Genomic DNA, 18786 nt, shown 5'->3' with positions numbered 1-18786 from the left:
TGTCTGTTCTATCCCAACTACACATACCTATGTGACCCCTTGAGGCCAGGACCTGTGTGCCTTCTAGTGATGGCATATATGTTGCTTAAAAAACTGCTGGCAAGTTTAGCTGGACATGGAACTTGAAATCCCTTCTCTAATGAACAGAGTTAATCTTCACACCCAAGCTGAGAAGAAAAGACAGAGCAAACCCTCAGATATGAAAGCCCTGCTTGACTTTTACAGGACCCGAAGAAAATCTGTTAGCTCTTCTCTTTCTGTACGGAGAGCTTCCCTTATGCCTTCACTGGTGCTGAGCCCATCATGGGAGGAAGGGCAAAAAAGGGCAAACCTGGTTACAAACCCTACTGTCCCAGCATCCTCCTGCTAGAAGCCAGAATGTGGCAGGATGAAGATCTGGCCTTCCTCAAACAGTGGTCACCATGTGAATCCATTAAGTGACTGAATACAGGCATTTCTAAATCTTGAACCGGCACTCAGATCTTCACTGCTACCTTTCCAAAAGCTTTATCTTCAATCAATAATACCCTACCAATTTAGAATAAATAATAATAGTAGTAGTAGTAATAATAATAGCTACCATTTATTGAGCACCTATTCTACTCTGTGCCAGGCACTGTGCTAGGCACTTTTCGTACAAGTCTAATTTAAATCCTCACAACAACCCTGTGAGGTAGGTATTATTATCATCATTTTACATATGAGGGAATTGAGGCTCAGAGAGATTAAGTAACTCTCTTATCACGAAACCAAAAAGTAGTAGAGCTGGGATTCAAGCCCAGAACAACCTGACTCCAAATCCCGTGCTCCTATGAATTAGGGTAGAGGCGGGGGGAGAAGAAGGACCATATTCAAGAAAGACTGTTGAAGTGGAATGGATATGATATGCTGACTAGTAAGAGTTGGGGAAGAATTTAAGTCCATAAATGTTCCTAGCTGGTATGCCTATGTAGACTGTGCTAAAGATCATCAGAGTTGGAATTAAGGAGGAACACACTTGATGGGGGAAATGAGTTGAGTCCATATAGATATGTCCATGGTGACGTCCAGTGGATAACACAGATCTAAAATTTGGAGAGAAGTTGTGGCTGGAGATAGGCATTTTAGAATCACCAGTGTATCAGTGGCAATTGAGGACATTAGGATAGATGACACCATTTGGGTAGTAAACTTAGAGGAAAGAGAAGTGAACCAAAGATGGAACACTGGGAGCACCAACATAGAAGGCATGAGCAATAGTGGAGGAATTCTCAAGGGAGTTGAACAAGGCAGAATCAGAAAAGGAAAAGTATAGGAACCAGTCCTGTAGTGGTGGGAGAAAGCCATGGCCTTGGTTGGGAGCAAATCTAGAGCTCCTAGAACGTAAGCAAGACTGAGTCATGCCTCCAACACAGCCCTTGGTCACCAAATACCCCAGGAAGTACTTGTTAAATGAATAAATGCCAAAATATCTCTACCCTGGTTTGCCCCAGAGCCTGGAGCTTAAGACTGAATCCTACTCTTGACACCCCAGTCCTAAAAATATAGATGCCTCAGTCAGCCAGGAGAATTTATAGAAGAGGCTTAAAGAGAAAGTCATGATTTGCTTAAACTGGAGAATAAGGTAAAAAATAAAACCTAGCATTCAGGATTCCCAAAAGTCCCCCTACCCAACCTTTCTCTGGGGTATCATAGTGATTGTGAAATCACAGGTTGTGTGGGGTAAGGGGCAGGGTGAGAACAACCTGTCAGTTGCTTGGGAAGTCCTTTGCAGAGCCTAACCTGAGATCCAGCTTATGAGCTTTATCCAGGTAGGAGGATGATGGGGACATGTGTGGGAGGCTTGAGGGCTATAAGGGAGGGGACAGGGAAGTCGGGACCAGCCCTACGACCTGGGAGAGAGGGTCCGGCCCTCTGGGTAGGGACCAGCCCTGAGGCTTAAGTGAACTTGCATAGGCACATGTGTGTATGTGTGTGTGTGAGAGAAAGAGAGAAAGAGAGAGAGAGAGAGAGAGAGAGAGAGAGAGAGAGATGGGGCACTCTCGGGAAAGGGGAACAGAGTCTCTCATACATGGGTGAGAGTTTGGAGCCCTCCACAAAAGCCTAGTGACTCAACATGTTGAAGTGTAGGTGTGGGAGCTGAACATCCTTGGGAAGCCCTGAGGGGCTGCTGAAGCAGGGCTTCTGGTCTCCTCGGAGGCTGGGCCTCCCTTTGCTGGGGGCTCACAGAAAGTCAAACAGCCCGAAATTCTTGGCTGCTCCAGGCCCAGGAAAAATTGAGGGAAGAGAAAAGAAAGAAAAGAAATGTTTCAGGCCCAGAGGTGAGATGAGCCTGGTTAGTAGGGTTAGGGGTCTGATGGAACCAGCACATACAGCAGGCATGGGGGAGTATGGATATAGGGGTAGAACAGTTATGCTTCCTGGAAGCCGCTAGCAGCTCAGGCAACTTAGGAGGCCTTTCTGGGCTTCTAGTAAAGGCTAGCACAGGCTGGGATAGTGTGGGTGGTTACTGGAAGTGACCACAGCTCTAGGATGCAGCACTGAAGCAGTGGCTGGGGTGGAGTAGGGTGGGTTGGGCAGTTAGAGGGGGGGTGGATGAAGCAAGTATTTTTTGTTGTCAGTAGTGCAGGGAAAAAGTTAAGAGATTGGCACACATGCTGGAGGCGATGCGGTTAATGAAGGGTGGATGTAGCTGGAAGGAAAGGTGCGAGGTTCCTGAGGGGAGAAACGTGGGGATAAAGGGGTGAACAGGCCCTCAGGGGGTCTGCGGGGGTCAATTCTTGAAGTGTATGTGGGGAATAAGGAGCAGCACCAGCAAGTCGGGTCCCAGTGACATGAAGGGTCCTGGGAGTCCTGCGCAGCGGTTAGTGGGTAGAGGGACAAGCTGGGTCCGGTGGCAGGTTAGGGGCCGCAGCGGCAATTGGTGGGTGCACCCCGCCCTCACTGCGCCCAGCGAGCAGTTAGCGCGCCTGAATTTAGTTCAATTTATTTCCCTTTCAGGTACCAGACAAAGTAAAAAAGATGGACGGATGGAGAGAGGGACGCAGCCGCCCAGGTGTAGGGGTGGGACGGAAGTAGGGGAGGGGTCCTGTTCACATCACATCCACAAAGAACTCACTGGGGTTTCCCATGGCCATGCGGAAGGACTGTCTGCTGGCGGTCAGTTCGGGGGGCACGGAGGCCAGGTCGCGGCCCGGTGGGGCTCCTGGGGGCCCCATGGCCGCGGGCGGTGGGGGCATCATCAGCATTGGGGGACCGTAGAGAGGGGGTACGCCAGGGGGGCCGTAGCTCGGGTGCGTGTGGTGGCTGCGCAGGCTGCTGGCCATTGAGTGGTGGCTGCGGTGGCTATGCTCGCTGGCGGCAGGACCCGAGCGCTCGCTGGGTGCCCTTTCCCGAGGCCCCCGCAGGCTGCTGCGGGTTGTGTGGTCCGACTCGCTGCCGCTGCCGCCCGACTTCGAGTCCCCCGCCTTCGGGTCCTTCTCCTTCCGCCGGTCACTGCCGCTACGGTTGGAGCCACTGCTCCGGCTGCCTATAGGCGACAGGCAGGCCCCCAGCGGGGCATGTTCAGAGCTTGCAGAAGCAGTTTGGGGCTGTGCACCACCCTCCACCCCCTCCACCTTACCTTCACTGTGCTGACTGCTGGCGCTGCCCCCACCATAGCTGTACCCCAGTTCTGGGAAGCCTGGGTGTGGGTTGTAGGGGTGTGGGGGTGGCGGGTACTGGTAAGGGAAGGCCATGGGCCACGGCGCAGCCCCAGGGTGTGGCAAAGGGGCCAGAGTGTCCTGGTCAGAGGCTCCGCTGGAACCGTCGTGATCATGGAGGGACAAGTTGGCCATGTCTGTGGAGGGGAGGGGAGGCCCAGATGAGTTGGGTCTGTGCCCTGCCCCCACACCCCTAGGTCAGGAGAGAGAGGTCCCCAGTCTAGGTCGGTACATTTACTATGACACCTAACAGCAGTGGAAGTTTATTCCCTAAATGAGAGGAGGCAGAGGTCAGAGATCTCTCACTTCTTCAGACCCACCCTGTGCCACCCACCGGAGATGGTGGAGAGGGAGACTGCAGACACAACACCAAGAAACACCTTCCTCAGGAAGGCCCTGAGTCCCCACCCCACTTCAGATGCTCCAGGCAGAATCCTGACACCCCACTCCCAGTCCCAGGGAGGCCCCCTTCCAAGTATTTGACAGTTTCCTCTCCTTCCTCAGTAAACTAGATGGGCAATGTTCTCTTCTGTTCACTTAAGGGAATATGAGAAACTGAAATAGCAGACAGGTATTGCAAACCTGCAAGTCATTGGGCATAATACAAAGCGCTTCAACTCATGCAAATGTTACCACCATCCTATGAAGAGGGAATTAGTCACATTTTTTCCAGGTGAGGAAAGTGAAGTCCAGAGAGGTTAAATGACCCACCTGAGGTCAATCCAAATTGTAGCCAGAGCAGAAGCTAGGAGTTGCTTACTTTCGTCTTACCTTTCCAGGTGAGTCATTAGTAAGAAGTAGGGAGCAGTTTGGGGAAATTTAGGTGAAATTTTGCCCTCACCCTTCACCTAGGGCTAAAAAAAAAAATACCCATTATAGGCCAAAACAAACAGGCCTTTCAGAGCCTCCCCATACAAAAGAAAGCCCTTGGCTCAGATCGATTTTCTGGTGCTGCTGTGGAAGGTGGAAAGGGATCCGAAAGAGAACAACTTAGGTGCCTCCTCTGTGTCCTCCACTCCATTCCCAGCCAGGCCTCATTCTTGACAGCACTCATCTCAGGGTATTAACATTACTTGTTTCATGTCTCTTGCTCCCACAGTAAACTGTGCAGTCCTTAAAGGCAAGGCTGCCCCGACCAATATTGGAATTACCTAAAAGGGGATACAAGGGGCCACCAAAGAGATTACCTGGCTGGGACACCCCTTGCTCACACCTCATCATACCAGGTCCCAGAGCTCTGAGAGAGCTAGAGTTGCCCTCCAGGCCAGGTGCTGGATACAGATGGAGCCCTTCGTTCCAAGTCCTTAAATAAGCCAGCCCAACCTTCCAGAGGAGAAGAGGTCAGGAGAGGTGGTCTGTGGAATCTACCGGCCAAGCCATCAACATGTTAAGGCCTGCAGCTAGCAGGGTGTAGTGGTGGTGAGAAGCAGGGGCCTGCCCTGGCTCATGCCCCAAGAGCTGGTGACTATTTCAGCCTCCAGGCTATTGTCCTGAAGGGAGTGACTGTGGGTTCCTGGGGATTCCAGATCTCCAGCTCTTTCCTTTGAGCCTGCCACATTCCCAGCTGAGGAGACCCTGGCCAGTGAGAAGCAAAAGACCTGTCAGCATATCTCTAACCTGGGCTTCTGGGGGCCTTGGCCATGGGTAGAAGACCCAAGAGGCTCCAGGGATAGAACAACATCTCTTAAGCAAAAATCACAGCTGTCTTGAGAAGCTATAGGGATCCTCGGAGGTTCAGGGCCAGGGCTGACTTATTCTAATGATGATAATAATAACCACACAGGATAGAGTAAGAAGCCATTAATTATAAGATGCACCCCAATTTCAGAGATACTGAAATGTGAAAGAAATGTTCATCTTAGAATCAATTAAGTTTATGAATAATGGAGAACATTTTAGAGCACTTACTGTGGGCCGAACATGGTGCTCAAAGCATTATACAAGGTCTTAACCTCTAAACAGCTGAGAGTTTCTAGTATTACCTCCAACTTACAGATCAAGAAATTAAGGGAATGAGAGGCTGTCACTTACTCATGTTCACAGTGAGAGCAAAGCTAGGATTTGAACTCAGACCTGTCCAACTTCAAAACCCTATGCACCTATCACCCTCCATCATGAACTTATGCCCTGCAGCAATAGCCTTTCTAGTCTTAGATCCTAATCTGAAGCATTTTAAAAGTTAGTTTTTGGACTTTAGCCAGTAAGCACCACTGGACTAACCAAAGACTCCCTGAGGTAGAGGCGGCTGCTGGGAGTGGGCCTCTGCTCCCAGCCCTGAGCAATGTTGTTCTGTTTTGAGGACTCCCCTTCCTTCCCAAGGGCTATCTACATGCTCAGGAAAAGAGGGGGTTCCCTGCACACCTTTACTCCTTAAAAGCCCTCATTAGCTTTGCACTCTCTCGAGATCAAGCCCAAACTGCTCGATGCAGCTTGCAGAGTCCCTCTATAAGATGGCCCTGACAGTTTCTCCAGTTTCATCCCAAGGCCTGGCCCACCCTCAAGGGTCTGAGAAGGCTGGGGACCTGGGGCCTCAGGCCAGCCCCAGGTCTGGCCTTGGTGGAACCTGCTTGGTGCTGGGAGGGTGATCAGGGGCCAACCATGGGACCTTTGTTTGACTCTGCTAGGACAATGCTTCGGCAACACCACACACCTACACAGCTCCAGATGGTAGTAAGTAAAAGGGCTCTAGAGCCAGAAAGACCTGGACCCAAGGCCTAACTCCTCTGCATCTGGCTGTGAGAATGGGTGGACTATTGAACTTCTCGAAGTCTCAGTTTCCTCAGCTGAAATAGGGATAGTGATCCATCTCCCTGAAGGTGAGGAGGCGGGGGTTGTGAGTACTGAGTGAGAGCAACATGATGCTTAGAAATAACCTGCATGGTGCCAAAAACAGAGGAGGCACTTTGAAAATGCCCACCCCAAGATGGGGACACAGAGCAGGTGAAAAGGCCCAACTGGGCTCTGCTTCTACTAGAGAAGGAAGCCTGGGTCAGCGCTCAAGCTGGGCCCCCAGCTTGGCTGCCCACTCCTGCTTCCCATGGGTGTCTGGGGGTCTGCTGCCACATCCCTGGGCACCTCCCCACTCCCAGCCAGGAGACGAGCAAGGAGGTCAGGGAGGCACATACTGCCACAGAGGTCACCGAAGATGTAGTAGCACTGCTCAGAGAAGGTGATCTTGTTGACAGTGTGGCGGATGAAGCCGGCTTTTAGCAGGTTGCTGGCATACTTGCGGGCCTCTCGCCGGTCAGTGAAGCCTTCCACGTTGTGGTATAGCCAGTCCACCACATCCGAGCCTAGGGGCAAGGCCGCCACTTGAATGGGAGGCCCACCTGACTTGGGCTCATCTGACCTCACAGAAGCCACAAGGCTGGGGCTGGTTCCAGCTCAAAGAAGTGGACCAAGGGAGATCTTCAGCCCCCAGCCTGCCCTTCCCAACACTCCCCACCCTGCCCTTCATCCCACCATGGGGCCCTCTCACCGATGAAAGCATTGGGGATGGTAATCTTGAGCCACATGCGGTCACGGACCTCCAGCCCAGATTCAGGGGAGGCCATGGCTTTTACAATGGCAGCCATGTCACTGTGGATGGACAGGTGGAAGTCATCTAGGCCTGGGGGTGGGAGGCAGAATGGTGAGGCAGAAAGGAGCTACAGAGTTAGGTAGAGAAGAGTCTGCATTGCAGTTCTACCACCCAAAAATCATGGACCAATGTTGAACGCACATTACTGACTTCTAGGACACTTAGTTTCCTCTTTTGTAAAAATAGGGACTTTAATATTTATTTTGCAAGGATTTTTTTTTTTTTAAGTAGGCTCTATGCCCAATGTGGAGCCTGACACAGGGCTTGAATTCACAACCCTGAGATCAAGACCTGAGCTGAGGTCAAGAGTCCAATGCTTAACCAACTGAGCCACCTAGGCACCCCATATTTTGCAAGGATATTTGAAGAGAGAACTAAATAATGTAAGTGAAGGTGCTTAGCATACTGTATAATATGAGTGCTATAGTAAAAATGGCAGTTTTTTTACTGAGTGCTTACTTTATGCCACATACTAGAATTGAAGCTTCATTTATATCCTCTCATTAAACCTCCATCCGTCGCCTCAGAACCTGGTAGAGTGCATATCATTGGTCCCATTTTACTAGAGGAAACTGAGGCTTGCTGGGTGTTCAGTACAGGTTCAGAGGCAAACACTGTTTAGTGAGGGTCGGGTGTCCACTGAGGGAAGAAGCTGCAGTGTGAGGTAGCTGGAATGAATTCAGCCTCCTCTCCAGCCCGCTATGACTTTTAAGCAAGAGTCTCCATGTGGGCTTTAATCAGTCCCTCCCACCTGACCGCATCTGCTGGGCCTAGGGGGCAGGGTTGGGCACTCACGCTCTGTGTCAGGGATGGAGCTGGTGATGGAAGAGCTGGTGGAGGTGATGGTGCTCAGGGAGGGGCTCATGCCATAGGCAGGGAAGGTGCCGGTCATGGCTGCAGTGTGGGAGACCCAGGCTGCAGGGTCAATGGGCCGGATGGGCTCACCTGCAGGGAGGATGAGAGGTCAGGGGCTGTCCACCCTGCCCACTGCCAGGCCCAATAGGGTAGGTATGAGGGTTCAGGCAACACAGAAGGAAGGAGAGACAGGGTTCACATGTGCCAAGCACCAGCTTTAGGGCCAAGTCCCCCAACCACTTACTCCTGGGCAGTGTGAAGCAACCACGTGGACTTGGGTCCCAGCACTTGGCTACAGTCAGGGTGATGGGCCTGAAAGCAAGGGTGTCCCTAGTAAGGGCAGGGTACGCGGAATCTAGACCAATCCCCTGGCATGATGGCCAGAAATTCCTGCCCTCTCCTTCCCAATGTCCCATGCCATCCATACCCCGGTTTGTGCACAATCTCCCGCAGCACCCGGACTGCGTCGTCATTACTCATGTTCTCAAAGTTGATCTCGTTTACCTGGGTGAGAGGACCAGAAGTGGGATAAGCAGCTGGGTTGGGGAGGTGAGTAGGGAGGCTGACCTTAGTGGATCAAGAGGTCTTCCCCCTACCAAGAAGTGGGCTCTAAATGAGCAGGGTGCAGGGGACAGGGATTATCTCCCTACTCCCCATCCACACCACCATTCCAGGTGGGCAACGGTACCTGCAACAGCATATCTCCTGGCTCAATGCGTCCATCTGCAGCCACAGCCCCACCCTTCATGATAGAGCCGATATAGATGCCTCCGTCACCACGCTCGTTGCTTTGGCCCACGATAGAGATGCCCAGAAAGTTGTACTTTTCTACAGAGAGTGATACAACCTTAAGAGGGAAACAAAGTTCCTACCCAGATTCTGAACCCCTTATTAGAAAAGGGTGGAAAGGGATTGGGATGAACATTCACTGAACCTGAATCAGGCCCTGTGTTCAGCATGGTCAAGCATACTTCCATTTAGTCCTTGCTAGCTCTGCTGCAGGGATTCTTAGTCCCATTTTACAAAGCAGGCAACCGAGGTTCGGAGAACTTCGATAACTTTTCTAAGCCATTAAGTGGCAGAGCCAGGATTCAAACTCAGACTTAAATTCCAAGGTTGGGGCTCTTTTCACTACATCGAGCTATCTCCTAAAGACAGTACCTAAGGCAGAAATCAGAGAACAACAAGCAATGCTGAAAAACGGAAAGGGGATAGGAATCAGAAATTACTTCCTCCAGGAAGCCTTCCCTGCTGTCATCCTCTGCTTCCACACCTCTCTGTGCTTGTCTCTGCCATAGCCCTGATCTTGGGATATGGAAATGACCAGTTTATGTACTAGTTTATGTTCATGAGAGAGCGCTCCTCAGGGGCAGGAAACATTAACCTTTTTTTTTTTTTTTTTTTTTTTTTTTTAGGAAACATTATCTTGTGTTTCGCTGAGCTCCTGCCTGGTGTCTGGCATACAGCAGGAGCTCAAGAGTATTATTTCACCAGACTCACCCATGTTGAGAGTGACTGTGATGATGTTGAGTGACATGGTAGAGTCCGTGATGCTGCTGAAGGATGAGGACTGGAATAGACAGAGGCCCCATCTGTCGCAGTGGCCGCTGGGGTGGCAAGAACTCACTGCTCCCAACTAGCTCCTCCTCGAGGTGAGCCCTCAGCGCTCCCTCCCCTCTAAGGCTCAAACGCTGGCCCGATAGGAGGGGATCTAAGGAAGCACAACACCCTGGGTCTGCCTGGACAGGGCTCAGTGTACCCCCACCCATCCTTGGCATCTCAGGCCCGTACCCGCTCAATCCGTGAAACCTTCTGCTTCCTCCGCCGCCGCTTATGTCTTCTCATCAGGCGTGAGGCGCTGCTCTGTTCTGTGGAGCTGCTGAACCTGGAGGGCCCACAGTCGTTCCCCACCAGGCTGGCCCAGCCCTGCCCCATAAGAGGCACTGCGGGGCCCAAGTCCCCCATGCAAAACCCACTGCCCTCCCAGGGTACCACCATCCTGGGAGGTGAGGGGGTCAGGACTGTTCAGGGGTCACCTGCCCCAAAGTACCAATGAACCCAAAGCCCCACCTGCTGGTGGAGTCATCCTCATCCGAATCAAAGAAGCTGGTGGTCTCTAACTCGCTGCTCATAAGGGTGGATGAGCTATCATAACCCCCTGGTTCTCGCCGCCGTTCCCCCTTTGCAGTTCCATTTAGCCGGGTTGCTGTGGGAATAGAGGCAGCTGGGTTCGCAGTGCTGACACAGAAGGGAAGGGAGGACACAGGGCTGGGCTAAGGGCTGTGCTGCGGGCAGGCACATCCAGAGCTCAGGAAAGGGCAGAGAAGTGGGTAGCTGAATGGAAGCAGTGAGGAAGGTGTAGGGGTGGGGAGGGGAGACATCTGTTTAGGGAAGACGCACTGTGCTCTGGGCCGTCCCTCCTGCGTGGCCGCTCACGCTGGGCAGATACCAAGGAGTCCGTCTCTGTGTCATTGTCCAGGTTCTCCTGGCTGCCTCCACCAGCATGAGGGCTACAGGGAAGAGAAGACTTGGTGGGAGAGGGGGCAGGCTGGGGGCTCCCTCCTCCCCCAGCCCTTGGCTGAGCAGATGCAGCCCTCTCCCATGGGCCCGCTCCACTCTCAGGTCACACTCACTGGAATGATGGGGGCCGGGAGTCCCCAATGCCTCCTGTGCGCTCCATGGGCGGTGGCAGGTCTGATGGGTTGTCAGCACAGAAGGGAGCTGCCTCTGGGTGTGAGCCCTCAGCAGACACCAACTGATGGGGATAGAATGGGTGGGTAGTGTGGTACAGGGGCACCAGGGAAAAAGCAGATAGTTGGCTTCTGGCCGGGCATGCAGCCTTGGGGAGAATGAAGCAGGGGGCATGGAGGAGAAGAGATAGGACTGTGAAAGGTCAGCTGTGATGAGGAACGGACTCACTGCTGGTAGACGGTGAGGATGGGGGGCATGAGCTATTGTAGCGGGATGGGGACAGAGAATAAGGGTCAGTGGTCCAAGGGAGAAGTTGGCTGGAAGCTCAGGCAAAGTGCCTCAAAGGGCAAAGGAGACATTTGTGTCTCCAATGAGTGTTTCTCACCCCTTCCTTCCCCACATTCCACCCCCACCCCTCACCTTTCACTAAGGCTACAGAATCCGGGGTGAGAAACAGTTCAGGTAGAAAACTCAGGGGAAATTCAGATACTGAAGGATAAACCCACCAGCTACAATCTTAGTAATGCTTTTCCTCTGTCTAGCCCACCACAGGAACGCAAGAAGAGAGAGGGCTAAGGAGGGCTCCTTACCCAGGACACCACCCGGCCATTGAAGCAGGGCAGCTTGGCATTGTCGTCAGAAATCTCCTCCTTCACCACTCTGCAGGGAAAGGGTGGGGGTGTCAGAATGAGCTTTCTGGGGTAGAATGGAAGTGTCATCACAATCCTAACTCAGGGGCTCCTTTCTCCACCCTAAACTGGGAATCATGCCACTAACCTAAGCCTATTCAAGTGGGAGCAGAAGTGGGGAACACTTAGGGACAGCTCTTTAGCACCACCAGGAAGACAACAGCCCTGTCCAGGCCATGTGTCATCCTAGGGTGTCCTCTCAGTCATCAGGTGATTGCAAATTACACCTGACAAAGTGTTATCTGCCCTGAGAGTGGCTACTCCCTAGAACCTGAGAGTGCTTAGCCCAGCCCAACATAGCTCTTCTGGGCTGGACTTATTCTTTCCCTCTGACCCTAAACAAGGAAAAAGCACACCCTTATTTCTGTCTTTCCCTTCTTGGGAATCTTGACATTCTTTTGGGAGGTGTGGATGATGAGTTTAGGAAAGAGAAGGGGGAAAGGTATTTACTGAACATCCTCCACTGCCATTATGATAATAGTACAAACTGCTCTCATTTACTGAGCATGTATCATGGGCCAAGCACTAAGCTACTTGCATCACTTCTTTTTATACTCACAGCATTGCTAAGATAGATACAGTAACTAAGGCTTAGTAGGTTCAGAGATTCACTTACAGTCACACCACTAATAAGAACTGGAATTTGAATCCTGGTCAGTGTGATTCTTCAGCCTTTATTCTTACCTATTATACCATCTTATCTTCCTGTAGTAAGAATGTGTAATATTCACATCACCTTCATTGTATGGACAAGATCCTCATTTTATGAATAAAGAAATGGAGAAACATTCAGTAGACATGGGAGAAACTTGTCCCAGGTCACAAAGCTGGAAGATGTCAGAGATGGAATTCAACGCCAAGCTTTCCTGACTCCAAAACCCATGGTCTTTTCATAGTATTTCACATTTTTCCCCATACAGTGACAGGTGATGTGGATCTGTGTGTGTGGCGCAGGTGTGGGGAGACAGTGATGTGGGATATGGAGGGGGTGGATGTGTACACAGGCATGTAGTTTGGCTAAAGGGATGCATCAAGGCAAGAAGTCAGACCATGATTACAGTTTGGGGCCAGGGAAAGGAACGGAAAAGTTTGATGGCTGCAGACTGTGTCAAATAACCCAGGAGTACAGAGAGGGAAAGATGTGATCGGGGACAAGACAAGATCGGGGATACATGCCTGGTTGTGAGCAGAGAGAAGATAGCAAGGAAGGAAGCTGGGAAGCCTAGTCCTGTTCTTGGAGCAGCTTCTGCCCAGAGCCGGGAACGTGCTTGGCTCTTTGTGATGCTCACATTCTTGGACTCACCGCCAAGTCTGAAGACGGAGCCTGCCCTTCTCCCTCCCACCCAGCTCTGGTTCCTCCACCATTTCCAACCCCACAAAGACCCTGGGAAAGCAGCTCTAATTATCCTGGTCAAGCCATAATGGCAGAAAGCCTAGGGATAGAATGTGCTAAAAAGAAGGGACACAGAGGTAGCTCAGAGTCACCAGCCAGTCTTGGCTACAGGGTACCCGAAGCTTGCACCCCATTATGGGAACTGGGGCTCAAAAGAAAATGGGGTATGTGGGTCACAGGGCAGATGATCTGCTCTGGAGAGGGTCTCCCTGTGGTGGGAAACTGCTGCTGAGTCCCCCCCACCCCCTTCCCCAGCAGGCCCCATCACACAGCTCCATGCTACAGATGTTTCCTCTCTTTCTAGGGGTCACCAACAGGTCACCAAGGCTCTGCTGACTCATACGGATCAGCTGATCTTCAGCAACAGCCTTGGGGGACCTCAGACAGTCCTCCCCTCCCACCATGGAGATGAATGCCTCAGGGGCTCAGCGTTGCACAGCATTAACACACACACACTCTCTCTCTCTCTCTCTCTCCCTCACACACACACACACACACACACACACACACACACACACAGGCCCCAAGCAGAGTTGAACAAATCTGGGTTTTAATTCTGCCACTTATTAGCCCTCCTATCTTAGAGAAGTTTCTTAACTTTTCAAGCCTTTGTCTTGTCCTGGTAACTGGGATTTGTGAATGCCTGGCATGATCTAGGCTTACAATAAAAGCTTGTTATTAACCGTGTCAATTTTTAGCAAGTTCCACACTCTCTTTCCAACTAGGTGTAAGCTCCTAAGGGCAGGGACCAAACAAATCTGCGTATCACTCATCATCATTCATTCAATTAAAAAGCCTTTACTAAGAACCCAGCAGGCTTTAAATCCTGCGCTTGCCATTGTATAAACCTCAAGAAGCATCAGACCAGGAGTCTAAAAAAAAAAAAAAAAAAGACCAGGAGTCTACCTTGTCCTTAGAGGTTATGGCCCAATGGATAGTTCATACAACTATATGGTAAGTAGGAAGTGGTCAGAACCTGAGAGCAGCAGATGTGTTCACTGGACAGACAGCTGTTGAGTATTACTTAGGTGTCAGGTCCTGGCTAGGAGCTTGGTATGTGTAAGGATAAAGAGGATAAAGTCCTATAACTTTAAAAGCTAAACGCAGAGGATGGGAAATTGTGGACCTGGGGAAGACAAGGGAAGAGCAGTGTGCTCTGGGTAGAAGGCCCAGAGGCTGGGCAGTATGTGATGTGGAGCAGGGAGCAGCATAGTTGGTAGCCCAACTTCCCAAGATGCTCCTGCCCACGGCTCAAGGTCACTCTAGCATCCATCCACCAACTCCCTCAGTGCTGAAAATGTTTATTTTTCCTCCATTTCCCAAGTCATTTAAGAGGGTCCTTTCTGCTTTAGCTTGACAAGTACTTCTGGAGACCAGATGGGAGATGGGGAGTCCTCACGCCCTACAAACCAGAACTTCATAGGGTGAGCCTGGAGAGCAGGCTCTGACCTACTGTCCCATCTGTCAGCAGGGGTCGATGGCCTCTGCCCGACCCTGGTCTCATGGGGCTAGGATAAGTGGCAGCCCTATCACCTTTACAGTTTGCCAAGGCTCAGCATCTCCCTCAGAGAGCATGTATCTGTTCAGTGGTGATAATAATAACACCTACCATTGTGTGATTAAGGTCATAGACTTTGGAGCCAATTTCTTATGCAGAATCAAGCTCTGCCACTTACTTAGCTGTATGGCCTTGAGTTAATTAAGTTTTCTCTGTGCTCTAGTTTCTTCAACTATAAATCGGAGATATTACTGCTTATTTCATAGGGCTGTTAAGATGATTGAAGGAGTAAAGATTTGAAAAGCATTTAGACCAGTGCATGCACACTGAAGCACCATAGAAAGAGTCTGTTAAATAAATAAATGAAATATATATACTTCTCAGTCACGAGTTTTCTGTGACAAGACAGCCCTACCAGCCCTCTCCTGCTCAATAATCCTTCTGTGGATAAAAACAAAATCTCCTCCTTTAGCTTTGTTCTCAACCCTGTTAAAACAGTCTACTATAATATTTTGCAAAAGATGACTCAAGTACCACTAATGTATGAAAGATTGCTTCAAGTGCACCTGAATGTTTAATTCAGTAGTTAAGTATTTATTTTTAACATATTTGAGAAATACAAATAGAAAATCAAACCTTGATTTCATATTACTGATTGGGTCAAGCTAAGAAAGAATGAGTGAACTGATAGTAGATTTAAAGAACAATAAGTCAACAGTAAGCAGATGTAATGGGGTTTCTCCTATAACTGCAGTTAGGCCTGCTTGACAGCAGCCTGGGGGTAGTGGGAGGCAGCCCAGAGAGGTATAGGTTTAGGAGGTGGGGGCTAAACCCAGTGGGTTCAGAGGTGAGATAAGGGTGGAGACACAGGCCTGTCCTAGTCCCTCAAAGGCATCTGGTCCCAGGGTGGCTCCAGCACACTCTAGCTGATTGCCCTTATCCCATACCCTGAGGCTGCATCTTGTTCTTTTCCAAATCTATTTTTCTCTTACCAGGCCAAGGCATCTGTCCCCTCACTCTCACCCCTTGCAGATCGATCCCTCTTCAGAATCTTCCAATCAGGGGTGTCCGTCTCTGGACTGAAGCCAGACAACCATTACAACACCAGGAATACCCCACCCCAGGGTAGGAAGAACAACAGAAGAATGGTCAAAAGCTGCATAGCCCTTCCCACTGTACAAAGCACTCTCACACAGAATCTCATGGGCTCATCAAACCCTGAGTTCCGTGGGGAAAGGTGACAGCAAAACATGCTAGGTAGAAGAGAGAAGGTGCTTGCTTTCTAGGGCCAAGAGGGCAGGGGTCCTGGAAGAGAAGCCAGACTCATCAACACAGGGAAGGAGAATGTCTCCCCTCACTCAGCTCTGAGGCCTCAGCTCCAGGGAGCAGTGCAGGCCTCAGACTGGGGTTGGAGAGACAGCCTTTAGGCCTGGAGGGCTGGGGAAAGCCTTCCCCACAGGCCTCCAGGCCCAGTGCCCAGTTAGTGTGGGACAGGCAAGTCTGGGGGCCTCCCCCTCCCCCAGTCCCCTGGGAGTTGTGGGGGGGGGGGGCGAGGGGATGGGCCAGACTCCCCCTCCCAGGCCAGCTGCTACAGAACCTTCCGGCTCCAACATTCCATCCCCTCTTAAAGGGGAAGTGGCTGCTTCCAAACTCCGCCTGTCCAAAGCCCTGCAGCTGGGTGGAGAAGACCCCGCCAGGGAGAAGATGAAGAACACCAAGAGACTCTTCCTGGCCCTCCCATCCAGGCTCTGAGGCCCTTTCCAAGGTCTCCCCCTTGGCCACCATCTGGAGGGGAAATCAGCACCTAGGCCAGGGGGGACTTCTCAGGGGTCAGGCACTCCAATTCCCTGACAACATCCTGAACACCCCACAAGGAAGGGGAGACAGCTAAATAAACATTAGGTCTGCTGGCTTAGCTTGCAACCTGGCCCCTGAAAACCCCTTCACCAACTCCCCCTCCCCCCAGTTCAAAGTCCCACTGCATAGCCCCTGTATGCACTACTCCAAATATGGCTGAGTGGTGGAGCTGAAAAGATGGAGAGGGCAAAGGCCGAGTGCCAAACACCCCAATTCTATGCTAAAAAGGTGGCTCCCTTGGCAGGCGGACGGCTGGGGACTCGGCTCTGGAATCGGGTGGGGGTGTGTGTGTCTAAGTGGGCCGCTGGTCTCTTGAGGAGGTGAAGGGGGCTTGGAACTCTGGTTGCTCTTGGGGAGCTGGACGTCCTCCTAAAATGGGGGGGGGGGGCTAGGTCCCTCCCCAAGGTAAAAGGAGAGTCCCTAAAGGGGCTGGCACTCCAGCCTCTGAAAAAGCCAGGCGGCCCCCCAAATGGCCAGGTCGCCGCCTGGAATCCAGAGTAGGGCCAGAAGCCAGTGCAGCAGCAAGGGGAGCCCAAGCTGGCCCCGCGGGCCCCGAGAAGCCGGAAGGGCCGGGGTCCCCCGGAGGTGAGGCGGGGGCCATCCTCACCCGAAATCGTCGTCCATAGACTTGAAGAAGAACTTATAGCTGGGTCGCTGCAGAACGCCCTTAAAGTCAGCCAAGGTGACGCGCTCGGCGGGCAGGGGCAGCTTCACCAGGTACGGCGTCTCCTGCCCGTCCAGGTGGTAGATGATCTTGGTCTCGCCCATGGCTCCGGCCTCGGGGCCCGCGGCCCGCGCGCGGCCTGCTCCGGCGGCCTGGCCGGGCCGGGCCGGGCCGGGCCGGGCCTCTGGCGGCGGCGGCGGCGGCGGCGGCGGCGGCGGCGGCGGCGCTCGGCGGGCCCAGCGGCTCAGCCTCGCTCGGCGGCCGGCCGCGGCGCCAGCTCCCTTGTTCTCCGGCCGCTCCCGGGTCCCAGCGCCGCCTGCCGCCGCCGCGGCCGCCGCTTCCGCTCCCCACTCGCCCCGCTCCGCTGGCGACGGCGACTCTTCCGGCGGCCGCGGCCCTCCCGGCTCTGCGCCGCGGCTCGGCCCGCTCCCCTCCCCCGCCCCCGCCCCCGCCCCCGGGCGGCCCCGCCCCGGCGCGAGCCCCGCCCCGCCCCCGGCCGCCGCCGAGCCGCGCTGGCCTCTCGGCAGATGGCCGGGGCCTCGCCGGGCCCCGCGGACGCCCCGCCCACCCGCCGGGCGCAGAGCTCGGCCGCCGCGCTGCGGCCCCCTGCCCGCGGGGAGCCTGGTGGCGGGCGCCCGGGCCCCCGGACCGCGGAGGGCGGCTCTCACCAGGAGGGCCGCCCTCTCGGACTCCTCAGAGCCTCGGCTCCGGACCCGAGGCGGAAGCGCTGTGCCCCAGCAGCCCGGGGTCACTTTGGTGGTGGTGGTGGTGGGGGGTGGCTCTGACCAGGTGTGGATGGGGGAAAGTGACCTTCACATGGTCCTTTTAGGGTCTGTTGGAAAACATAGCTGCTGTCACTGAGTCTTCCAAATTAAGTTCCTTGAGAATAGAACAGAATCGAGTTCTGATTCCCTCTAGCCTCACTGCAATTTCTAGGTGCAGAGCAGTCAGTGGCTTCATAAATGGACTGAGGCTAAATGAGCACAAGAATGAAAATGAGTGCATGACTGGGACGGTAAGTCTCAAACCAGAATTAGGTATAATCTATCCCTGATAGATCTCCTCACCTCTTAGCTATCTATCTGATATATCTATCTATTTACTTATTTAGATTTTATTTATTCATGACAGACACACAGAGAGGCACAGACACAGGCAGGGGGAGAAGCAGGCTCCGCACTGGGAGCCTGATGCAGGCAGGACTCTATCCCAGGACCCAGGATTCCTACGTGAGCGGAAGGCAGATGCTCAACCCCTGAGCCACCCAGGCATCCCACCTCTTAGCTTTTAATTCATTTAATAAGTGAGTGCCCACTAAGGTGCAAGGCATGCTGCAGGGGATAAAGTGAAGACAAGACAGATAAGGCTGACCTCAGTCTGGACTTTCACTCATCTGAAAGGAGACACACAAGCTTGAAATAAATAACTTCAGAGTGACAAACGCTATGAAAAAGATAAAATGGAGTGATGTGGTAGTAAAAAGGAGAAGAGAACCATGGGTGATTAGAGAAAGCCTCTTCCATTTGAGCGAAGGCATAAAATGGAAAAAGAGGAGCACCTGGGTGGCTAGGTCCCTTAACCAATCTACCTTTCAAGTCACGATCATGATCTCAGGGTCCTAGGATGGAGCCTCAAGCCCGTAGGGCTCCCTGGTCAGCCGGGAGTCTACTTCTCTCTCTGAAATAAGTAAAATCTTAAAAAAAAAAAAAAAAAAAAAGGAAAAAAGCAGCTAGAAGAAGGTCTGGTGTGGGGGAAAAAGCATTCCAGGCAGAGGGCACAGCCAAGTATAAAGGCTCAAGGCAAGAATGAACTCTCAATCTGAAGAACAAGAAGGCCATTGTGACTATAGTGATAGTGGTAGAATGAGGCTGGAGAGGTA

At 52.4% G+C, this 18786-nt stretch overlaps 1 protein-coding gene and 1 long non-coding RNA gene across 3 annotated transcripts; one reads left to right on the top strand and one right to left on the bottom strand.

The window, feature by feature from the left end:
* Positions 1–561: 561 nt before the first annotated feature.
* DVL3 (dishevelled segment polarity protein 3) lies at positions 562–17296 on the bottom strand. Of its 2 annotated transcripts, XM_049105669.1 has the most exons (16): positions 16851–17296; positions 11397–11466; positions 10749–10870; positions 10516–10625; positions 10186–10321; positions 9907–10000; positions 9616–9685; positions 8804–8943; positions 8543–8619; positions 8360–8427; positions 8056–8205; positions 7159–7290; positions 6806–6973; positions 3602–3817; positions 3098–3508; positions 562–2234 (listed from the first exon to the last, which is right to left on the bottom strand). In XM_049105669.1, exons 1-16 carry the CDS (start codon positions 17009–17011, stop codon positions 2203–2205), a joined length of 2157 nt encoding a protein of 718 aa, XP_048961626.1. In that variant the 5' UTR covers positions 17012–17296; the 3' UTR covers positions 562–2202. The 2 variants fall into 2 exon arrangements, with proteins under 2 accessions (XP_048961626.1, XP_025307031.1); XM_025451246.3 differs by having other exon boundaries at positions 562–3508; positions 16851–17295.
* On the top strand, positions 3812–11486 carry LOC112662658 (uncharacterized). The gene is made up of 4 exons (XR_007408086.1): positions 3812–6496; positions 7492–7643; positions 9531–9767; positions 11349–11486. It is a non-coding gene; the product is annotated as an uncharacterized LOC112662658 (long non-coding RNA).
* Positions 17297–18786: the final 1490 nt, after the last annotated feature.

This window comes from Canis lupus, chromosome 34 (genome assembly GCF_003254725.2).
Source record: "Canis lupus dingo isolate Sandy chromosome 34, ASM325472v2, whole genome shotgun sequence".
NCBI lineage: Eukaryota > Metazoa > Chordata > Mammalia > Carnivora > Canidae > Canis > Canis lupus.
The sequence above is the reverse complement of the archived record's forward strand: the minus strand, read 5'-3'. Positions and strand labels throughout refer to the sequence as shown.

Coding starts and splice junctions, on each gene's coding strand:
- DVL3 (XM_049105669.1), bottom strand. CDS start 17,011: ATGGGCGAGACCAAGATCATCTACCACCTGGACGGGCAGGAGACGCCG. Junction 10,322..10,515: donor GAGGGACGGCCCAGAGCACA/GTGCGTCTTCCC, acceptor CTATTCCCACAG/CAACCCGGCTAAATGGAACT. Junction 8,944..9,615: donor CACAGTCACTCTCAACATGG/GTGAGTCTGGTG, acceptor CACTCTCTGTAG/AAAAGTACAACTTTCTGGGC.